This window comes from Bos taurus, chromosome 5 (assembly GCF_002263795.3).
Source record: "Bos taurus isolate L1 Dominette 01449 registration number 42190680 breed Hereford chromosome 5, ARS-UCD2.0, whole genome shotgun sequence".
Taxonomy (NCBI): domain Eukaryota; kingdom Metazoa; phylum Chordata; class Mammalia; order Artiodactyla; family Bovidae; genus Bos; species Bos taurus.
The window spans coordinates 111,521,065-111,544,957 of record NC_037332.1 but is presented as its reverse complement, the minus strand read 5'-3'; the positions used below and the strand labels follow the sequence as shown (position 1 = coordinate 111,544,957).

The 23,893-nt window shown below is 42.9% G+C and overlaps 1 protein-coding gene across 9 annotated transcripts in view; it reads right to left on the bottom strand.

Moving 5' to 3' along the window:
- The window catches only part of TNRC6B (trinucleotide repeat containing adaptor 6B), a 252,531-nt gene that overhangs the window by 113,952 nt on the left and 114,686 nt on the right, over positions 1 to 23,893 (bottom strand). The window contains exon 1 of one of the 9 annotated variants that reach the window (XM_024991835.2): positions 16,484 to 18,343. The exons of 6 other annotated variants lie outside the window; for them this stretch is intronic. In XM_024991835.2, coding sequence (XP_024847603.1) covers positions 16,484 to 16,488 — 5 coding nt within the window. In that variant the 5' untranslated portion in view covers positions 16,489 to 18,343. Of the gene's footprint in view, positions 1 to 16,483; positions 18,344 to 23,893 lie in introns of those variants that run through there. 2 more of the 9 variants (XM_010805755.4, NM_001192655.2) reach the window with 2 other exon arrangements.

Genomic DNA, 23,893 nt, shown 5'->3' with positions numbered 1-23,893 from the left:
TCTACAGCATAATTTTCTCACCTCCTCCAACCCAGACCTTTCTTTCCTTTTCAGGTCATTTGCCTGACCCTGGTCCTATCTTATTCACAGCCCAGCCCGAACTCTCATGAACATTCACCAGGATTCCCTGAAGACTTCGTGCCCTGGCTACTCCACACTACCGACCCAAGTCAGTCCTCACTCAGCCTCAGACGAACCCCAACTCTCTGTGTTCTTCACCTTGCCTTGCTGGAAGGAGCCTGCATGGCTGCAGAGCGCTGCAATTACAAATAAAGGACGTCTTCTCAGCTATAAGCCCACAGAGCTGGTAGACGGCTCTTCCTGTAGCCCTTCTCCACTCAGATTCCATCTCGTGTTTAACAGCGAGGAATGCCTCCTATTCAGAGGTGAATGTCCCTCAGGGGGAACTCCCTCAAATATCCTTCTGTCCATTTCCAAATTTACTTTTCCCTCTCCAAGACTAGCCTGTCATCTATGCAGCAAATCTCTTCCCACAGCTCTGTTGTCTTTTCAGACCCTCTCCTCTGTTCTAGCCTACTAGCTGTAGCAAATTCATCCTGGTTACCAGGCTCAGTTCATGGATGATGAAGTTAGAGTTCATCCCAGTATCTTCACTGGTTACCTCTGGACTTGTTCTTTCCACTGAGCCTTCAGCTTCATGCTTTAGAACATAAGCCCTACAAAGATAAGGATCTCATCTCTTTTCTCCCAGCTTTATCTCTGGAGAGGGCTTCCCAGGTGGCGCTAGCAGTAAAGAATTCCCCTGACAATGAAGGAGACACAAGGGAGGCGGCTTCAATCCTTGGGTCGGGAATATCTTCTGGAGTAGGAAATGGCAACCCACTCCAGCGTTCTTGCCTGGAAAACCCCGTGGGCAGAGGAGCCTGGTGGGCTACAGTCCATGCGGCTGCACAGTCAAACACAACTGAGCAACTGACACAACAGTAATAACACCACCAAGGGGTGTGTGTGTGTTGTGTGTGTGGTGCTAGGGTTACAGAAGTGAGCATAACTGGCTCCTGTCCTAGAGCTGCTCACCGTAGTGACAGAGAAACCGAAAACCCACAGGCAGACTTCCCAATGTGACAGACAGCGGCAAGCGGAATGAATGCTGGACCTCAATGGAGCCCTGATCCTGTTGCACCGAGCTCCTAAAGGCCAAACCTAACTGCCCCCACATCTAGGGTTTATCTCGGCTGACCCGAGGTCCCAGCCCTGATAACTCTCCTTTACTTCCCTAAACGCCTTCCTGCCTGGGCTCCTCTTGCACCACCTTTTTCCTGTTTTCATCCCACTCCTCTGATCATCTGCTAAGAGAGTGCTGTCACAACCATGACCTAGAAGACCATCTCCAGATGTAAATGGATGGCTCCCAACTTCTCTCGAGCTCCAGATGGTTCTTTTCACTTGTCAGTTCAGTTCAGTTGTCGCTCGCTCGTGTCCGACTCTTTGCGACCTCATGGACCGCAGCATGCCAGGCAAGTTATACTAAATGTCCAGCAAAGATCTCAAACATGTCCAAAGCACACACAAGCCTGTCAGCCCCACCGTCACCCTTTTACAAATTCAACACCTCTGCCCCACCCAATGAATGCCCATTCCCACTCCTGGCATCACCCATTCCACTCTGCCTGGGGCCTGTGCACAATTCCTCCCTCTTTCTCACATCCAGTGGACTTCACCATTTAGAAATACCAAATTGTTTCTAAAATCTAGTTCTTGCCATCTGTACCGTCACTCACTTAATTTACATTTTCCAATCTCTCCTCTTGCTTTGACTGCCCCCAATGCTTCCTCCTGTATCAGATCCCAACACAGAGATCAACAGAAGCAAGTTGAGATTTTTTTTTTACATTGAGAACAGTTGTTTGTTTGTTTATTTTTGGCTGCGCTGGGTCTTTGCTAATGTGTGAGAAATTTCTCTAGTTGCAGTGTGCGGGCTTCTCATCGCGGTGGCTCTAACTAAGAGCGCTTCTTTTCTTGCGGAGCACGAGCTCTAGGGCACCGGCTAAGCAGCTGTGGCCCACGGGCTTAGCTGCTCCTAGGCGTGTGGAAATTTCCTGGACCAGCGATCAAACCTGTGTCCCCTGAATTGACAGGTGGATTCTTAACCACTGGGCCACCAGGGAAGCCCTGGCAAGTTGAGGTTTTAAAACTGCTTTCTATGGGATAAAATTCAGATTCCTTAGAACACAAAATCCAACCAACCCTTCTTCCCCTCTCCTCCAGGCAGCCTACTCGAACATCTCACCATTTCTCATACTCCCCCCACCCCCAAGTCCTCGCCTCTCTTCAAGCCACTTCCTCTGCCTAGCAATAGAATGTATGAGAACAGTAGCTAACACTGACTCCAGGTACTGCTATTACCTCCCATTTCACAAGTGAAAAAGCTGAGGCACACAGATATTACTTGCCCAACAGTGGGTTGACCTAACCATACATCAGTCCTGACTTCAGAACCTCAGTTCTTAGCCTTCCTCAAGCAACTCCTAACTTCCCTTAAAGACTCAGTTCAAGGACTTCACTGGTAGTCCAGAGGCTAAGACTCGGCACTCCCAATGCAGGGGACCCGGATCTGATTCCTGGTCAGGGAACTAAAGCTCACATGCTGTAACTAAGAGTACAAGTTCCGCAACAAAGATCGAAGAGTCTGCATGCTGCAACTAAGACCCAGCACAGCTAAATAAATATTAAAAAAAAATAAACACCAATGATGACTCAGGTCAAATGCTTCCTCTTTGGTGGAATCTTCCCTAAGCGCCCTAGGCTCTGCCTCCAACCTCCAGGATCTCTTGGCATCATGCCTGTTTTTATTACAGGCAGGCTCATATTACTGGTTGTGTTCCAAAAAGAAAAACCAGGTCTTTATCTTTATACTATTCCCATCAACCTACAGTGCCTGATGAACAAATACTTAGGTAGTAATTTTTTTCAAGTACACAGGACGCAGAGTATACCCTGCTCACCCGTCTACCAGCACAATACTGCTTCTAAACACCCTACCTACACTGCTAACCCCAAACTCTCCCCTCTTCCTCTGTTGGCCAGAGGACTCTGATGAGGAGAAGTCAAAGCCCTCATGGGGACGGCCACTCCCACAGCCAGCTGATAGCATTATCACAGCAGGGCAGACCAGTGAGCCGCTGGCCATGCGCCCCTTGATTACAGGAGTAAAGTGCATTGGAAAAGCACTTTCTCTCGCTGAAGATGGACAGAGGGGACATTTGATGTGTGGCTGCCAGATTTAATGTCTCTGTCGTTTAAGATGTGAGAGTGGGAGGGTGGACATAAAAATAATATGTAGTATGACAGAAAATCAGCTATGGACATTATTTACAAGTCAACAAGAGCCAACAGACTGGCAGAAATGTACATAATATTATTTAGTTTCGTGATCTAATGGCCTCTTTCACAAAATCACCAAGACTATACAGCTGACCCTTGAACAACCAGTGTTTGTACTGTGCGTGTGCACTAACACGTGGATTTTTTTTCAAGAGTAAACACTTGACAGTTGAATCCGTAGATGCAGGACTGCGGATACGAAGGGCTGACTGTAAATTCACATGCGGGTTTTCAACCAGAGGGGACTGTCGTCCCTAACCCCAGCATTGTTCAAGGGTCAGCTGTATACCTCATTAAATTAGATCAACTTTGGAACAGGCTCTGAATAGAACAGAATGTTCTAAATTCTACAACTAGAATAGAATCTTCTAGATTCTACAACTGCTTAGCACCTAATGGACTTGGCTTTTTTTTCTTCTTATGTTAAAGTAGAATGGTCATCTGGTTACAGTATATTCAGAGGGAGTAATTTTTTTTTTAAGTGTGAGTTCCTGTGACACAGTAACCATCATCAGTCAATAAATAAGAATGAAGGAAGGCAGTCTCAGAACTTGTATTTCTATGAGTGAGGCTAATAAAACCAGCGAGCACATAGTTAATTGTAATACATGCTAAGAGATGGTCTATAATTAGGGTGGTTCCCTAACGCTGAACTCCTGTATCTGTGCTGATCTGCATTCCCCATGTAATAGTCTTCATAAAGCTACATTCAACTTAGTAAAATGTTTCTTATTCTGAGACTGTCCATTCTACTCTTTTGTCAAAATGCCTTTTCTTTGAAATAGTGGTAATAAATAGGGTTGCCTTTTTTTTTCCCTAAATGCTGTTACATGGCAAATTTAAAACCAGTTAACTCACGTGGGCCCTAATGTTGCTTGTGCAGCGCTACAGTCCCTGAGACTACATCTGGGACCACCACGTTAAAGTGTCTGAAGAGGCTTGGGCAACAGCCAAGCCTGGCTTGCTTGCCTAGAATGTAGCTTTAGAAAGGAGTAATCAAAATGGAAAGCACACCATGCATTACTCCAAACTGTGCCTAAAAACAAAAATAAAAATCTGGTACGATTTTATATATACACAACACTTTTAAGATTCTCAATACATATTAGCATCGTAAAGACTCTAAGTCCTTGTAGTAAGCAAGATCAGTTTAATTCAGGAAAGGAACCTTTTTTTTCTCTTTTTTTCCCAGACAAACCTATTAGTACCCTGACAGTGGGAAATGCTGAACTAATCAAACCTACTGAAGTGTATCTGAAAACAGAATGTGTTAATTAGTGGAAATGTGTCTTCCTGAAACCTGGAAAGAGGGCCGGGAATCACCCCTCCCAAAACAGAGTATGATTGTTTTCTGTGGGGCTTTTTCAAGAGAAAATATATTATCTGGTAGTCTGGTTTTTCTACTTAAGCTTCTCTAAAATTTGGGGAGGGGGGACATATGTAAATCTCTCCATTCCTCAATATGGATGGCCAACTCCTCGTGATCCAGACAGAATGCTCTGGATAGGAAGGACAACATTCTGGTCATCAAAAATACCTATCTTCTACATGCTCAAGTAGCAAATGAACACTTCTAAAAATCACTTATGAATCTGGTTGGTGTGACAACTGAGCAGACTGACAAATCTGATTCTCAAAACCAACCAAAGTGGGGACCATGTCTGGGAATATGGCCAACTCCTGAGTGGTTCCTTAAAATTTCTTTAAACTTCAGTGAGACAACACAGAGTGGGTCATTAAGCCATTTCAGTGGTTGAGATCAGCTTATTTGGGGTTTTGTTTTAAAAAATGGACTTGAGTGGAACGTATCAGGATAGAATAGATCACGTAGAAAATATTTTTGCTTTAGTGCATACTTTACGTATGGGGCTTCGAAATGGCACCCCACTCCAGTACTCTTGCCTGGAAAATCCCACGGACCGAGGATACAGTCCATGGGGTCGCAAAGAGTCGGACATGACTGAGCAACTTCACTTCACTTCCCAGGTTGTACAATGGCAAAGAATCTTCAAGCTGCCAGTGCAGGAGACTCAGGAGACTGGGGTTCCATCCCTGGTTTGGGAAGATCCCCTGGAGAAGGAACTGGTCATCCACCCTAGCATTCTTGCCTGGGAAATCCCATGGACAGAGGAGCCTGGAGGGCTATAATCCATGAGGTCACAATAAGAGTTGGAGACGATTTAGCGACTAAACAACAATACTTTATCTCAATGCAAATTATATTTCTCAGTGTTGATCCAATCAAAAAGTTTGGAAGCCACTGTTCTAAACTACCCAATTAGCTATCTAACTTCAGCTTAAAAATAGCAACTTCTTGGCATAAAAGAGCGGCAATTATTTTCTGCAAGCAAAGGGTAAAAAAACCCCACAAACAATGGCATCTAGAGGTACAAGACTCACTGCTTTGGGTTCCTGAGAAGGGGACAAGAGATCCTGTCCTAGGACTATGGTCTTATTAAGCCATTAAATGACCACATGCAGGACCTTCCCTGGTAGTCCAGTGGCTAAGACTTCAAGCTCTCAATGCAGGAGCCCCAGGTTTGAAAAATAGATCCCACATGCCCCAACTAAAGACCTTAAATGCTGCAAGGTACACTGAGGATCCCCAGTGCCAGAACTAGGTCCCAGCACACCCAAATATCAAAAAATAAATGAAGGACATCACGTAAGCCCACTACTACACAGTATAGTTGTTTTTAACCAAGGCATGGATAACCAAAATGTACTTCTAAAGGAAAACAAAAAGGTAAGGAATTAATTTTCATATTGATTTTAAAAACAGGACTTCACAGAATAGCTGACACTTCAAATTCTTAAATTTCATGGAAATATGAAATTTAAGAAAATTTCACGGAAAAATAAGGTCCTCTATGCCCACCAAGATGGAATTGTGCACCAACCCAAAACCAACGCCTGACTTTCCAGTGTGAACAAGGTTTGGTTCCAAGCACAATTCAGGATCATTTCTGAATTGGAAATGAATTTAGGGTTCATTTCCTAATCTTTACAGGTTATTATTTAGAAGTTCTAGTTAGCGACTACCTAGCAGTATAAATCAGTGAGATCACTAAATATAATAAAAATATCTGAGCCTGCTTTTTTATAAACCACTCATATCTAGTAAATATTATACTGGCCCAGATGTCAAGAAATACAAAATGAATGTAATAGTCTATGGCCAAACAGCCTGCCAAAGAGAAGTGAGATTCAAGCCCAAGATAATTAGCCTTTGGCACCTTCCCCCTCATGCACCTCTATGCACACTGGAAGACTGGGACAGAGGACTGAAAGCTTCTGAGAACCCTGGAATCCTGATGTCACCTCCCACCTAAACCACTCATCTCACTGGCTCCACAGTTGAAAAAGGGGGCAGCAGTGCTTCTACCCCTCCAGCTAAACCTGCTTTTAATTACTTTTTAAAAGCTTTTCACTTTGTCTTAGGGTATAACCAATGAACAATGCTGTGAAAGTCTCAGGTGAACAGCGAAGGGACTCAGCCATATGTACGTATGTATCCAGTGTCCCCCGAACTCCCCTCCCACCCACGCTGCCACATAACACTGAGCACAGTTCCCTGTGCTGCACAGTAGGTCTTTGTTGGTTATCGATTTGAAATACAGCAGTGTGTACATGTCCATCCTAATCTCCCTGACTATCCCTTCCTTAGATGTAAACCTCTGTACCTATCATTTCTAACAGGACACAAATTGGTTATATTTTAAAACTTTTACGGATGTACCATCCTGCAGACCTGAACAGTTTTTTTCAATTCCTTGTTTTAAATTTTAGAACCTACACATTAAAAAAAAAAAAGTTCATCTTCTCACAAGTAAACTTAGGATTTGACCCCTCCAATCCTAAAAATTTCATAAGCGTAAGCCCACATGTGTTCCAAGTAACATCAATCCTATGAAATGCTTTGCCATGGGAAGAATGTTTAGTGATGATCTGGCTATTTCCAAAAATGCACATTACCTGCAAGTACCTGTCTTACTTTGCATAAATGCTCCCTGTCTAAATTCGTAGCCACACACAGCTAATGTGCACTCATTACTTTGCCAACAAAGGTTCGTCTAGTCAAGGCTATGGTTTTTCCAGTGGTCATGTATGGATGTGAGAGTTGGACTGTGAAGAAAGCTGAGCACTGAAGAATTGATGCTTTTGAAGTGTGGTGTTGGAGAAGACTCTTGAGAGTCCCTAGGACTGCAAGGAGATCCAACCAGTCCATTCTGAAGGAGATCAGCCCTGGGATTTCTTTGGAGGGAATGATGCTGAAGCTGAAACTCCAGTACTTTGGCCACCTCATGCAAAGAGTTGATTCACTGGAAAAGACTCTGATGCTGGGAGGGATTGGGGGCAGGAGGAGAAGGGGATGACAGAGGATGAGATGGCTGGATGGCATCACTGACTCGATGGACGAGAGTCTGGGTGAACTCCAGGAGTTGGTGATGGACAAGGAGGCCTGGCGTGCTGTGATTCATGGGGTTGCAAAGAGTCAGACACGACTGAGAGACTGAACTGAACTGAACTGTGACAGAGAAACTGAATTTTCAAGTGAATTTTAACTTAAATTTTAAGGGTGTTCCCTAGTTGCCTGGTGGTTAGAATTCTAGGATTTTACATCCATGGCCTGGGTTCAATCCCTTTTTAGGAAACTGAGATCTCGTAAACTGCATTGCAACAGCCAAAAAAAAAAAAAGATTTTTTTTTAAATTGGTAATTTACTTCCATTATTACGAAACTTTTAAATGTTTGGAAAAACCTGGGTATGTGAATATACTTTTTCAACTATGTATGTGTCTGTGCTCAGCTGTATCCAAATCTGTGACCCCATGGACTATAGCCTGTCAGGCTCTTCTGTCCACAGGATTTTCCAGGCAAGAACACTGGAGTGGGTTGCCATTCCCTACCCCAGGGGATCTTCCCGACACTGGGATCAAACCTGCGTCTCCTGTATTGATAAGCAGATTCTTTATTGCTGCGCCACCTGAGAAGCCCCGACTTTTTCAACTACAAGTTTTATCAAATCTAAATACAGATCAAGCATTTCTAATAAAATTTTATGTTCAAACTGAAATGCACTGTAAGGACAAAACAAACACCAGATTTGGAAAAACTGAATATTAAAAAAAGAATATCAAATACCCCATTAATATTTTTAAATATATTACATGTTGAACTGACATTATTTTGCACATCTAAATATCTAAATAAAGTAGATATTATTAAAATTAATCTCACCTGTGTCTCTTTTGACCAAGTGGCTTGCAGGATCTTAGTTCCCCAACCAGGGATAGAACCTGGGCCCTTGGCAGTGAAAGCACAGAGGCCTAACCACTGGACTGCCAGGGAATTCCTGCCTTTTTTTTTAATGCGACTCTTGGAAAATGTAAAATAACACATGACTCACATTCTATTTCCACTGAATGGTGCTGGCATAACCTAATGATTCCCAACCCTTTCTCACCAAGAACGCCTTCCATGAGTAGGTTCTGGGAGGCTGCCATAACCAAACACTGTTCTTCCTGTGTGACCCCAAAACCTGCTGACCACATCTGACACTGAGAAGTCCTTCCCTTCTCCTCTCTGACTCTGACTGACTGTCCTGCACAAGCACCTTTCTTTAATCCTCTCCCAGGTCTACTTTCTCTTCCTGTCCCCAAGGCCCCATTCTCAGTTCTCTTTTCCATTCTCTGCACTTCCATGGTGACCTCATCCCCTCTCAGCTTCAATTATCACTTCTACATGGAGGACTTCCAATTCTTTGTCTCTGCTTATGAACTCTTTCTCAAGCAACAGTTCCACATTGTCAGCTGCCTGCCAACCAGGTCCATCTGGAAGGCCTATCAACTTCTTAAACTTGGTATGTCTGACCTGGAATGCCGCATCTTTTGCTGGAGATTCTCATCATTCACCTTGAACACGTGGGGTCCCTGGTAGCTCCTCTAGCCCCACAGTCTTACAGCAGGCCCTTTCGGAACGAACAGTCCTCTTCGCCACAGCCTCCTACCTGGCCTGCCTGTCTCAATTATCCCCTCAGCCCTCCCCGCTTCCAACCCCACCACACTCGTCCTCCTCTGCCCCACTGCCATACTAGTTTTCTCAAAATACCACTTAGATCACATTGCTATCAGACTTTCAACAGATCCCCACTATCTGCCGCAGCAATCCAAACTACTCGGCGGGCATCCCAGCTCTCCTACAGACAACCAACCACCCTTCAGTCCCCTCTGAACACAATCAGCCCTTCTCCAGCTGCAATGCTCTGCCCTCAAGTCTGCTCTTCTGCCCAATCTTTAAAGAAAGTGAAAGTTGAGCAGTCGTGTCCAACTCTTCATGACTCCATGGACTTTCCAGTCCATAGAATTCTCTAAGCCGGAATACTGGAGTGGGTAGCCTTTCCCTTCACCAGTGTGTCTTTCCAACCCAGCGACTGAACCCAGGTCTCCTGAATTGCAGGCAGATTCTTTACCAGCTGAGCCACAAGGGAAGCCCGATCTTTAAAGTTCAGCTCAAATAAAAGGTCCTTATAAAGCCTTCTCTCATTAACCGAGCTGAAATTAGCCTTTCTCCTCCCTGAAACTCCTTCCGTACTTCTAACGGCAACCACAGTAGTAACGGGAGTGCATCTGCGGCCTTATTCTCTTTATGAAAGAGTCCTTCCGACAGTACCTAACAGCACTTGCACAACACACTGCCATTTGTGGACATTTTACCAAAGAAATCAACTTAAAAAGGAAAATCTTGGTAAAGTTGGGACCACTGATGATTCTCAAATTTTTATCTCCAGCCAGGTGTCTAATTACTCCTCCAGGGATCTTCCCGACCCAGGGACTGAACCTGTGTCTCTTATGACTCTTGCACTGGCAGGCCGGTTCTTTACCACTAGCACCACGTGTGAAGCCCTGACCTTCACTTAGATGTCCCAAGATCCAATTACTCCAAAACTGAACTCATTTTCTCGATCCCACATCTGTCTCTTGTCTAAAGGGACCCTAAATCCGTGAATGGTACAACCATCTCATCAGCAGCCCAGGCCAGAGACAGAGGTGTGATCTTTTATCTCCCCAATCCTGACCCTCAATGATCAGGTTCTGTGACATCTTCTTCCTAAACGTCTCTGGATTTATCCATTTCTTCCCAACTCGCTGTCAGTCCAGGCCACCACTACCTAGGATTACTGCAATACGATCCGGTCTTAGACTCAATCCTCCAGCCGCTTTCTACAGGGTGACTAGAGCATATCTTTCAACAACTCAACTTGAACAGGTGAAATTCCTGCTGAGAACTCTTTAACTGTTCTCAAGATAAAGACTTCCAAACATGACTGATAGACTCTCCCACATGTCACCAGTGTTTACCTTTCCAGATTCACCTTTCATTTCCCAGATTATCTTTTCTCTTACACACATCACGCTCCAACCATGTCCAAGTACTCTACATACAGGTCTCCAAATATGCTGAAGTCCTCTCTTGCCTCAGGGCCCTTGCATAAGCTGGTCCTTCTATGTGGGTTGCGTGTCCCTCTTTCGTAATCGTCCAACACCCTGAGGACTGACCAGGCTCCCTGCATTTATATAACTTCATAATGGTACCTGGAAAAAAATCTCCCTACTATAAAACTCCTATGCTAGCACTTATTCCAATGCCTGGCAGGTAATAGGTATTCAATAATTATTTGCTGAAATGAATTAACAGATAAAAATGGCTTTCTTTGAAATAAATTCCAATCCAAGGTCAATGAATGAATGTTATGTGTCATCTTTATTAATTCAAAAGCATTGTATCAAGTGGGTAATTGACCTAAATTTTAATTTTATCTGTCTTCTGAGTCAAAACTATTAGCAGTTTGGTTAAATAAATAAGAGTTTATATGTGCAGGCTCAGAATAATAAAAATGAAGGAAAAAACCACTGCATTTTCTGTTCTCCTTTTCCTTGTAAACTCTAAGACCAATTCATTTGAAATTGCTGAGAACCTTTTGATGCAAAACACAGAATGTATGAAAAGCAGCCAAGCAAATGTGGATACACCACAGGGGCAGAGCATGAAGGAAACTGGAGCGCATGAAGAGACGACATCAGACCATAGGAATGTAGGGACTTGAATAAAAGAAAGGGCTCGGAGCGGCTCCTGTCCTCATCCAGGCGGAGGCTCCGCGCAATCAGTGCCCCGGCGTCCTGATCCTGGGAGCCATCAGAGGACCGAGGCTTCTGTGGGGCCGTTACAGCCTTTCTGGTTTATTGAACAAAGACAGAAAGAGGGAGAGCAAAGGGGAAGGAAACACTTACTAAGCAACAAGACTAGGTGCTGGTCTTTTCGTTCCAGCATTTCCTTTATGCTTCACAACAAAGCACTGTGCCCATTTTACCGATGAAGAAACAGGGGCTAATTTTGGTCCTGGTGACCTTATACTCAGGTCTACTTCAAAAACATTTCTATGAGTACTCACTTGTGCTAAACCCTATTCTAGACACTGAAGACTGAGCAACATGCACAACACTCAAGTCTGCTCTGGGTAGTGGGGAGTGAGGTGCCACACACAAATAATGTGATTTCAGACACTGATACAACTGGTGGTGGTTTAGTCGCTCAGTCGTGTCTGACTCTTGCGACCCCGTGGACTGTAGCCCGCCAGGCTCCTCTGTCCATGGGATTTCCCAGGCAAGCACACTGGAGTGGGTTGCCATTTCCTTCTCCAGGGGATCTTCCTGACCCAGGGATCGAACCTGGGTCTCCTGCACTGAGCCACCAGGGAAGACCAAGTGATACAACTGAAGGGTATTAAAAGAGGAAAACTGAGGGATGTGCTAGAGTAACTAGGGAGGCAACTGATCACACAGGGTTCTCAAATAATTTAAAAGGTAATTTCGCACAGCTAAAGAAAACAATAATGGATAAAATGACTACCTCGTCAAACCTTAAATGGAAGTCTCTAGCACAACCATGCATTGGAGAAGGAAATGGCAACCCACTCCAGTATTCTTGCCTGGAGATTCCCAGGGACGGGGGAGCCTGGTGGGCTGCCATCTCTGGGGTCGCACAGAGTCGGACATGACTGAAGCGACTTAGCAGCAGCAGCACAACCAGAAGCAAAAATTACCATTCATTCCCTGATTATCAGTGAGGCGACCATCAGGTGAAAGGAATTATAGCATTACCCTAATTGTAACCCAAAGCAGTAGGTTAGATGGTCATCAGATGGCAAACATTTCCACATGAACCAGTGGTTCCTGGGGGCCCTGCGCAGACCAAATTAATTCTTAGCTCTCAAAGCACCTACAACACCAGCATCTGCCATAAATGATGGCTGAGTATTTGAAGGAAGAAAGGAAAACATGTTAAAATGTCACCATTATGGGTTAAATCCCTTTTCAGGCCAAGTGGCTTCAATTCACCCCACCTCACCCCACCCCACCCCACCCCCAGTTCTAATCGTAAGAAGCAGGTGAGGGAAGTCGGATTAGTATAAATCCTTGAACAATACTGTACTAGGAAACAATTAGCCTAGGCTGCCCTACTCCCCAGCCAATGGTCAGAAACCCCACCTTTAAATCACAAGGTCCACTTAAAGAAAATCTAACAGCCAAATGACAACCAGAAATTAATGAGGAGTAATTATTTGGCTTCTTTAAACAAAGGTTCTCCTCACACAGATACTCAGGCTACTTATGCGCCAGGGACTTGCTCTATCTCTCACAGAGCACCAAGGTAAGGCCTCTGGTTCTTTCACGGAGCATCTCCCTCGCCAGTGTGGTACTCCTTAGGGTTGGGACAAAGTACATTCATCTGTGTTGTCTCAGGGTCTTGTCCAGTTTAACCGACAGAAGGTCAATGAATATACTGAGCTGTAAAAATTAAATCTCTTGCAAACTTTTCAGTCCTGGGGCAGCTGGGTAGGGTGAGGCCTAACCCCTTACTACTGTTACTTGCTGGGGCCTACTCTGCAGAACCTGAAGGTCTCATCATCACAGATCATTCCTTCCGTGTCTCTTATAGGATTAAGAGCTGGAAAAGCCTTACAAGTCTCTGCTTCAATTTTTAGAAGCTGATTTCTAAATGACTTGTCCCAGTGGCGAAAAAGAATAACAAATGGCCATTCAAAGCTGAACAACGGAGTTGAGTTTGCGCTGTATACCAAAGATGCCAACACTTTCTTTCTGGTATGCAGATAAAAGGACTGAAAAACAATTTAAAAATAAGATACCACTTCTGATTAAACGGTGCTATCAATTTTTGTGAGGTTTCAGTAAAATCTTAATAATGAATCTGTGACATTTCTTTCTGCAACACAGTAGCATTGTAAATAGTAACATTACTATAATATCACAAGTAGACCCAGCAAAAGGAAATAGGCATTGGGGGTGGGGAGACTTTAGTGACGATTATATTATTTTTTCTCCAGATAGAAACTTCCTCTGCATACACTGCCTCATTTTTAAAAACCACAACGTGCAAGTTCTAGTATTTCTGCGTTTTGCTCTTCATAACATCAGCCACATCTCTCAAGTTTTTAAAGATTCATTTCACACTGCCAACAGAAAGAAAACTTCAACAAAAGGCACAAATTAAGGACTATCCACCTGCACGCTTGATGTATAACTCATTTTTATTTGCTCCTGAATTACCAGAGTTTGGTGTGCCATAAGGCTGGGCTCTGCAGGAACTTAGATCCAAAATGGCAGCTGAGCTTCTGAAACTCACCAGAGCCATAACGCTTAACATACGTGAAACCAGGTCTTATTTATCACACTTCTCAACCTGTCTAGAGAGAAGAATATTTACCAAAACATTTCAAAGAATCAGATGGCGTTCTGTTAAATGTTCATTATATCATTCTTCTTCTTGCCTAAGAAAGCAGGCACCCTGCTTCTGGTCCCTCCGCTCTGCAAACTGAATTAACCTGCTATTCACATGTTTACACAGTCCAGAAAAACAAGCTAATGACAAAATGTGGAAAGCTGAGGTTCATCTCATTCTTCTGTAAGGCCAATTTAGGAAATGGGCACAAAATGAATCATCTAACAAGTAAAGCCCCAAATAAGCGCTTTCATTTTCAGAAAAAAACAACAACAAAAATCAGAACTCTAATTTTCCTCAGGTCTACCACAAAGCAACACTCTCTATTACTATGGTAACTTCTACGTCTTTTCCTTCAAATTCAAGCTGTAAAAAAATTTTCTAAGAGACAAATTTGTTCCAGATTACCTTTTGAATGTAATGTTTCCAATCTTACACAAAAGCTGAACTTCTACCACCAAAAAAATTTACACTGAATTTAAACCGTCACTTCCCCACTCATTTCCACTGCTACTAACAACATTAATTTTAGAAAAATAATAAAATACTTGCTCTTTAGAGACAGAGGACTTTAATTATCTTTATGAATTCAAATGGAACGTCTTTTTGTTAAATTAGCGTGAAAGTCCCTTCATCTACAAACAATTGGCCCAAAGAAACAGGCCATTTTCAGCACAAGAGGCCAATCCATTTTAACAGTGAATAAAGCTTTTGAAAGCATTACACACCCTCTTGCAGACTGTCAAATTTTCAAAATGGTCCAGCATTTTTTCCATTTTTTTTTAACACTCTCAGGCCCAGCAAGCATCTTATAATTAGATTAAAAAGGAAACAAACAAAAAAAAGCCCCACTGCTCCCTTCTGATCAAAATTATTCCATTTATGCTTAATTACCTTTAATCCAAGTCTACATATTTAATGATGGGGATATGACAATTCAATTTGCATATTTTAAATGGCCTTTCTAAACTATACTTTGTAACAGCTTTAGAACAGTCTCTTTCTCATGCCAATATGCTAAGGCATAAATCAGGAGGATACAAATTAGGAGGAAAAAAAAGAAAAGAAAAGAAAACAAGGCCTCTGCGAGCCAGGGATATGCTGAGGGGGGTGGGGTAGTTTCCCCAGGGGTGGGGGATATTTCCCCGCCACATCACAAACTACAATCCTTTCAGCCCACCAGACCGAGAGCATTACATCACACTCTCACAACGATCGGGGGAGGTGGCTCTGAGAAGGCAAGTTTTCAGTCCTCTTCCCTCCCCATCCCCAGGCTTTCTAGAATCCTGCATTAGGAGTAATGGAATTTAACTTCAGGGCACTCACTGCACAGTTTCGAGGGTAACCAACAGACATACAGGTACACCTACTTATTTAGGTGACCAAATACGACCATTTCACAATGGATACGTGGCTGAAACAGACAACTAGATATACAGAAGCTGAATTTGTGCTGAAAAGCCCAGTTCATCCATATAAAATTAAACAGAAACTGTAAGCCATGAGAAACAGAGAAGGCCAACCCACAGGGAGAAACTGAGAGAAAAATAATTCCTAATCGGGGTGATGAGCTGTTCTATCTTTCGAACACCATGTTTACAAGATACTCCCACCATTTGGTTCAAACCACGATCAAAATAAAAGCGCATCTGGCTGCACATTTGAGCACACACACAGAGACCCAGCGCAAATGAGCGCGCGCCGAGAGGAGAGGGGTGATCCACACACTGCTTGGGAGGTTTTCAAGCCGGGGAATCTACAAACCCCAAACCTCCTGGTGTTCACTCGCCCCCAGCCTGATGTTTAAAATGTATCAGGTCTTATTTTAGGTTTTACATCTCTCTAGGAAGGATGGCCAAGCTTTAAGAAAAAAAGAAAAAGGCTTTCCCGTGGTAGTGCTTGCCCTCCCAGATCCTTTGTCGGCCTTAGCAGCCGAAAGAATGCAAACCCATTTATATTTATGCAAATTTTTGCAGCAGATTTAAGGGGGTAGGGAGAGGTCTGTGTTGTTTTTTTTTTTTTAAAAACCTCTTTCTAAATATCAAATTTTCAATTACTCACAGCTTCATTTATTTGCAAGACACAAACGAGGATGAAAATCTGCATATAAATTAAAAGTGCAATTAAATCACTTCAAAATTAAATATTTTACCAAGGCTTTTCCATTTCTAAAATGCCGAACCAAAAGTACATCATGGGTCTGATTTACAGATTCACGAAATGTCTGAAGCCAGTCTCCATGCTAGACAAATGTCGATTTGCAACACCACTAGTGAAAACGGTTAGACAAGATCCATATAAATCAATTGGTTTTAAAAAATTGAAAATATTTACCAACCTCATAAAGTGCAGCAGTGCTTAAATCCAGCAAATTGAGGCATACAAGGTAGAAATGGAAATGAAAAAAGGTCCAAAAAATGATTTCTTTTTGTCTATCTGTTTTTTTGTATTTTAAATATTCAGAAACCAGCAGAGACTCTGTCGGCCATTTTGGCTTGAACTAACTCTCACACTCACTCTCCCTCTTGCTCTCTCTCTCCCCCTCTGTCTCTAAAGGAAGCAGCTTTTTGTGACCTTCAAATAGAGGCGGATCATGTGACTTTGGGCAGGTTTGTCAATCAGGAAAGGGGCGGGAGCTTGGGCTGAAACTGCCTTAAAGGGAAAGCGGCCCTTTTCCACTCACTTTCATTTGTGAAACGGTGTTATCTCATACTCTCCACCTACACACACTGAATGTGGAAGTGGCAACAGCAGAAGGGTAACAGATGAACAAAACAGAGAAACCTTTATTGCTTTACAGAAATATGCTCAGTTGCTAACGATTCTTACAGATCCTGGAGCTTGGCTCACTTGCTACAGTTATTCTCTGGATGCTTGGGCAAGCACAGGCTGGCAAACTGCTCTTTAAAGGGGGACTTAAACAATATTTTACCCAAACAGGAGACTTTAGTCTTCAAAGACTGAGGTGAAATATAGGACACAACTGATCTCTAACAAGCTCCTAAAATGCACAGGAAAAGACTGAAAGGAAATATACCAAAGTATAAGCTCTGTATGCCAATTCAGAGAGGTTATGTGACTTCTCTCCACACAGCTAGACAGCTGTAGACCAGTGAGTAGTCTCCCAACTGAACTCCACATTTATACTTTAAAAATCATTTTATTATTTTAATTGTTCTATTTATTTATTTATTTATTTTTTGGCCATGCTGCACGGCATGCAGGATCTCAAGTTCCCTGACCAGGGATCGAACCTGTGCCCCCTGCACTGGAAGCACAGAGTCTTAACTACTGGATCACCATATTTACTGTTTCAGGTGTATGTATGTTTGGTATCTCCTCCCCCCACCCCAAACTATGCTACAGCAAACTGTCAGATGAGTCACTTTTAATGCCCTCCCCAACCTGAAGAAGTAGCTCTTCAGCTGACCTGGAGGCAGCGTTAAATTTAAAACCTACCTGGCTTCCCCCAAGCCTAAGTCCCTTCCGACTCAGTGCATCTTGCTTTCTACCCACCTAAGAAAACCACGCTGGGTTTGCATCTCTAGCCCTGGGGCTAACAAGCTGTGTAACTGTAGTCAGGCAACTCCCTTCACCTCCTGGGCCTCAGTTTTCCCATTTGTGGAATGTAAGGATCGGCCATCAGTAGATGGTATCTTTGGTTCCTTGCAGCCCTAAAAACCGTACTCTCTGTTTCTTTCTTTTTAGCAGTTCTGTTTCATCTTATCCTTGCCATCTCAAGTCATTACCCCAGGAAAGTTTTTCTTGACCCTTCCCGTCTAGACCAGGCCTTCCGGTTTAACACTCCCATAATTCCTTTACTACTTCTTCATAACACTGGTCATAACTGCAATTTATTAATTGTCAAAGCACTTGCTTGCAGCTGGTCATTCCCAGTATGTATAAGGACACACTACATCTTCCTTCACTGCTGTGTGGGGCCTGACACCTACCTAGCCTGCATAGTAGGGAAATGAATGAACGAATGACTTAGACTTCCATTCAGAAGTGCTGGGCTGATCTGAGGAAATGTGCCATCCAAAGACAAGGAATAAAAGTCACATGCTATGCTATGCTATGCTAAGTCGCTTCAGTCGTGTCCGACTCTGTGTGATCCCATAGACGGCAGCCACCAGGCTCCCCCATCCCTGGGATTCTCCAGGCAAGAACACTGGAGAGGGTTGCCATTTCCTTCTCCAATGCATGAAAGTGAAAAGTGAAAGCGAAGTCGCTCAGTCGTGTCTGACTCTTAGCGACCCCATGGACTGCAGCCTACCAGGCTCCTCCATCCATGGGATTTTCCAGGCAAAAGTACTGGAGTGGGGTGCCACTGCCTTCTCTAGTTTTCAGAAACTCATCTCTATCTATCTAAGAACTGCTTAAGGAAGCAAAATAACTAAAATGACAGAAAGCGGGCAAAAGTGCCCTGTGACCATCAGACTCCATCTATCTCTATGAACCAGAAAGGGTCGGATTCCACAGTGGGACTCCCCTAAACAAACTGGGCTGACAGAGCGTAATCTGACATGCCAGCCAGCAGAGAACGGATGGATTCTGTAAGCTCCATATTCCTTGAAAACAAACCAATGAACCCTTTTAAATCCCACATGCTTGTCATCCTGGCTTCTGGGTCTTTGTACAGTCTCCCTCCTTCACTTTTTCCACTCTGACAGAAGAGCAGGAAAGGAGCTGTTTCAGGGCAGGCAGAGGCCAATGCCCAGACAATCTGGCAGCCTGAATATTTATGGCGTAAACGCTTCCACTGTCTTTGCACAGACCAGAGTGGAGTAGGAGCCAGGACCTGGACTGACAATTGAGATGTAGGCAAAAGCAGGAAACTCCTAGGATGGAAATTTTGAACATTTAGTCTATTTTTATCCTTCCAATACCTTCCAGATGAGTTACGGAAAGCTTACTTATGTGGAGCATACTCAACACGTTAGAATGCATGGAGACTGTATGGCTGCCTTGGTTTAATTTGTGATGGACAGAATTTCTTTAGAAGACTGAATATTGCTAAGTCTCCACTCCTCAATGCAGATATTATTGTATAAAAATGTATATGTATTCCTTTCTGTTAAATAACACGCTGCACAAGAAGTCCAGAAACAGAGACAAATTTTAAAGCAAAGTATTAGTTCTATTTTCATATAATATGATTGCTAATTTTCTCCAACCTCCAGGGAATTTTTCTGTTGGTGAGTTATCGCTAAGCTTAAAGCAATTAATTCAATTGTTCACTAAAAGAAAGAAGTGTAATAAAGGCATATTTTTCCTATATTTCCAGACATTTTGGACTTCCTATTTATATTTATTTTACTTTTTTATATCAGCAATAAGTGTTTTTAAATTATATTACAAGGTGAGGATACAATATAACAAAAAATGAGCTTACTTTTACAATTTACATACTCAAATGAGTGTTCTCTTTCAATGTTGCCATCTTTGGTGATTATGTAACAACTACTAAAATATTTCTATGAGGAAACAGGATTGAAAATGACAAACTGAACATTTAACCCCAAAATTTAGAAAATGAATAACAAACTCAAAAAAGAAAATAAAGACCAAATTATAAACATAAAGTAAAAGTCAAAAGAAGAGTAGACTGAATCTTTATTGACTCAAAAAATTTTTGTTTGTTTTAAAATGAATCTATCTATGAAACAAAAAGACTCACGGAGAACAGACTTGTGGTTGCCAAGGGGGAAGGAGATATGGGGGTGATGGACTGGGAATTCAGGGTTACCAGATGCAAACTATTATATATAGAATGGATAAAAAACAAGTCCAACTATATAACAGGGAACTATATTCCATATCCTAAGATAATCCATAATGAAAAAGCATGTAAAAAAATGTGTGTATAACTGAATCACTTTGCCATACAGCAGAAATTAACCTACTGTAGATCAACTATGGCACTCCACTCCAGCACTCTTGCCTGGAAAATCCCATGGACGGAGGAGCCTGGTGGGCTGCAGTCCATGGGGTCGAAAAGAGTCGGACACGACTGAGTGACTTCACTTTCACTTTTCACTTTCATGCATTGGAGAAGGAAATGGCAACCAACTCCAGTGTTCTTGCCTGGAGAATCCCAGGGACGGGGGAGCCTCGTGGGCTGTGGTCGATGGGGTCACACAGAGTCAGACACGACTGAAGTGACTTAGTAGTAGTAGTAGATCAACTATACCTAAGTTAAAAACTTTGTGTTAAAAACTTTGTCTTAAAAAAATAAATAACTGGGCATATACCCAGAGAAAACCAAGAGATATGCACCCCAATATTCACCTTAAGCACTATTTACAACAGTCAAGACATGGAAGCAACCTAATGTCCATCAATAGATGAATGAGGTAAAGAACATGTGGCATATATGATGATGACGATTTAGTCACCAGGTCGTGTCCGACTCTTGCGACCCCATGGACTGTAGCCTGCCAGGCTCCTCTGTCCATGGGATTCTCCAGGCAAGAGTACTGGAGTGGGTTGCCATTTCCTTCTCCAGGGAATCTTCCCGACCCAGGAATCGAATGTAGGTCTCCTGCACTGCAGGCAGATTCTTTACCAACTGAGCTATGAGGGAACACAGGGACTACTCTAGAGTCTACTATCACAAATCCTGAATAACAGCATTAAAAGCAGCTGAAAAAGATGCAATTACTATGACTTGTAAGAAGAAAAGTAGACAACAGGATAAGGATGTTACAGAATTTAGAACATACGCAATCTAAACATCACTGACATGACCCTGAGCACTGACGCTTCTCCCTGGGCTAAGCCAGCTGAGATGTGAGCCTGGATACTGGCAGAATGTCATACCAGACAATCCCTAGATTTGCAATTCTAAACTGAAATTAAGAACATGCAGGAGTTCAGAGTTTTTAAGGATAAGCCACCCCATTCTTTTCATTTGGCCCTGCAATAAACCTTTCTCTGCTACAAACAAACAAACAAACACACAGACCCACATATATGTACAACTTCATAAAACTCACTGCAGAATAGAACCATGTGATGTTAATCTTGGGAGTTTCAAATCTGTATAGGTTTCCTATGTATGGGTTATGAGATCAAATGACAAAGACGTTAGAAAAAGAAAAATGACACAATCATCATAAAAGACACTTACGGATTCCAGTGTTCTTTGGAGATTTTGTAAAAACTGCCAAACATAATTGGCAAAATTTTATCAATATTCTCCTCAAACTAAGAATATATTCATTGTTCCAGAATTACAGCGCCCTTTCTGAAAATGAGAACTGGCATATATATATGTAAGAATGTTACTCAGCCACAAAAGTGAAATAATGCCATTGGCAGCAACATGGATGGACCTAGAGATGATCATACTAACTGGAGTAAGCCATATAGAGGAAGTCACCTGTAATGTGATATTGTTTATATTTGGGATCTAAAAAAATGATATAAATGAACTTATTAATGAAACAGAAAGACACAGACACAGAAAACAAATTTATGGTTCAGATCAGATCAGTCGCTCAGTCGTGTCCGACTCTTTGCAACCCCATGAATCACAGCACGCCAGGCCTCCCTGTCCATCACCAACTCCCGGAGTTCACTCAGACTCACATCCATCAAGTCAGCGATGCCATCCAGCCATCTCATCCTCTGTCATCCCCTTCTCCTCCTGCCCTCAATCCCTCGCAGCATCAGAGTCTTTTCCAGTGAATCAACTCTTCGCATGAGGTGGCCAAAGTACTGGAGTTTCAGCTCTAGCATCATTCCTTCCAAAGAAATCCCAGGGCTGATCTCCTTCAGAATGGACTGGTTGGATCTCCTTGCAGTCCAAGGGACTCTCAAGAGTCTTCTCCAACACCACACTTCAAAAGCATCAATTCTTCGGCGCTCAGCCTTCTTCACAGTCCAACTCTCACATCCATACATGACCACAGGAAAAACCATAGCCTTGACTAGACGGACCTTTGTTGGCAAAGTAATGTCTCTGCTTTTGAATATGCTATGTAAGTTGGTCATAACTTTCCTTCCAAGGAGTAAGCGTCTTTTAATTTCATGGCTGCAGTCACCATCTGCAGTGATTTTGGAGCCTAGAAAAATAAAGTCTGACACTGTTTCCACTGTTTCCCCATCTATTTCCCATGAAGTGGTGGGACCGGATGCCATGATCTTCGTTTTCTGAATGTTGAGCTTTAAGCCAACTTTTTCACTCTCCTCTTTCACTTTCATCAAGAGGCTTTTTAGTTCCTCTTCACTTTCTGCCATAAGGGTGGTGTCATCTGCATATCTGAGGTTATTGATATTTCTCCCGGCAATCTTGATTCCAACTTGTGTTTCTTCCAGTCCAGCGTTTCTCATGATGTACTCTGCATAGAAGTTAAATAAACAGGGTGACAATATACAGCCTTGACGAACTCCTTTTCCTATTTGGAACCAGTCTGTTGTTCCATATCCAGTTCTAACTGTTGCTTCCTGACCTGCATACAAATTTCTCAAGAGGCGGATCAGGTGGTCTGGTATTCCCATCTCTCTCAGAATTTTCCACAGTTTATTGTGATCCACACAGTCAAAGGCTTTGGCATAGTCAATAAAGCAGAAATAGACGCTTTTCTGGAACTCTCTTGCTTTTTCCATGATCCAGCGGATGTTGGCAATTTGATCTCTGGTTCCTCTGCCTTTTCTAAAACCAGCTTGAACATCAGGAAGTTCACGGTTCACATATTGCTGAAGCCTGGCTTGGAGAATTTTGAGCATTACTTTACTAGCGTGTGAGATGAGTGCAATTGTGCGGTAGTTTGAGCATTCTTTGGCATTGCCTTTCTTTGGGACTGGAATGAAAACTGACCTTTTCCAGTCCTGTGGCCACTGCTGAGTTTTCCAAATTTGCTGGCATATTGAGTGCAGCACTTTCACAGCATCATCTTGCAGGATTTGGAATAGTTCAACTGGAATTCCATCACCTCCACTAGCTTTGTTCATAGTGATGCCTTCTAAGGCCCACTTGACTTCACACTCCAGGACGTCTGGCTCTAGGTCAGTGATCACACCATTGTGATTATCTGGGTTGTGAAGATCTTTTTTGTACAGTTCTTCTGTGTATTCTTGCCATCTCTTCTTAATATCTTCTGCTTCTGTTAGGTCCATACCATTTCTGTCCTTTATCGAGCTCATCTTTGCATGAAATGTTCCTTTGTATCTCTGATTTTCTTGAAGAGATCCCTAGTCTTTCCCATTCTGTTGTTTTTCTCTATTTCTTTGCACTGATCACTGAAGAAGGCTTTCTCATCTCTCCTTGCTATTCTTCGGAACTCTGCATTCAGATGTTTATATCTTTCCTTTCTCCTTCGCTTTTCGCTTCTCTTCTTTTCACAGCTATTTGTACCAAAGGTGAAAGGGGATTGAGGAGGGGGGGTGCGGGTAAATTAGGAGGTTGGGATTAGCAGATACACACATATATAATATACTGCTGCTGCTGCTAAGTCGCTTCAGTCGTGTCAGACTCTGTGTGACCCCACAGACAGCAGCCCACCAGGCTCCCCCGTCCCTGGGATTCTCAAGGCAAGAACACTGGAGTGGGTTGCCATTTCCTTCTCCAATGCATGAAAGTGAAAAGTGAAAGTGAAGTCGCTCAGTCGTGTCTGACTCTTAGCGACCCCATGGACTGCAGCCTACCAAGCTCCTCCGTCCACGGGATTTTCCAGGCAAGAGTACTGGAGTGGGTTGCCATTGCCTTCTCCATATAAAATACTATATATAAAATAGATAACCA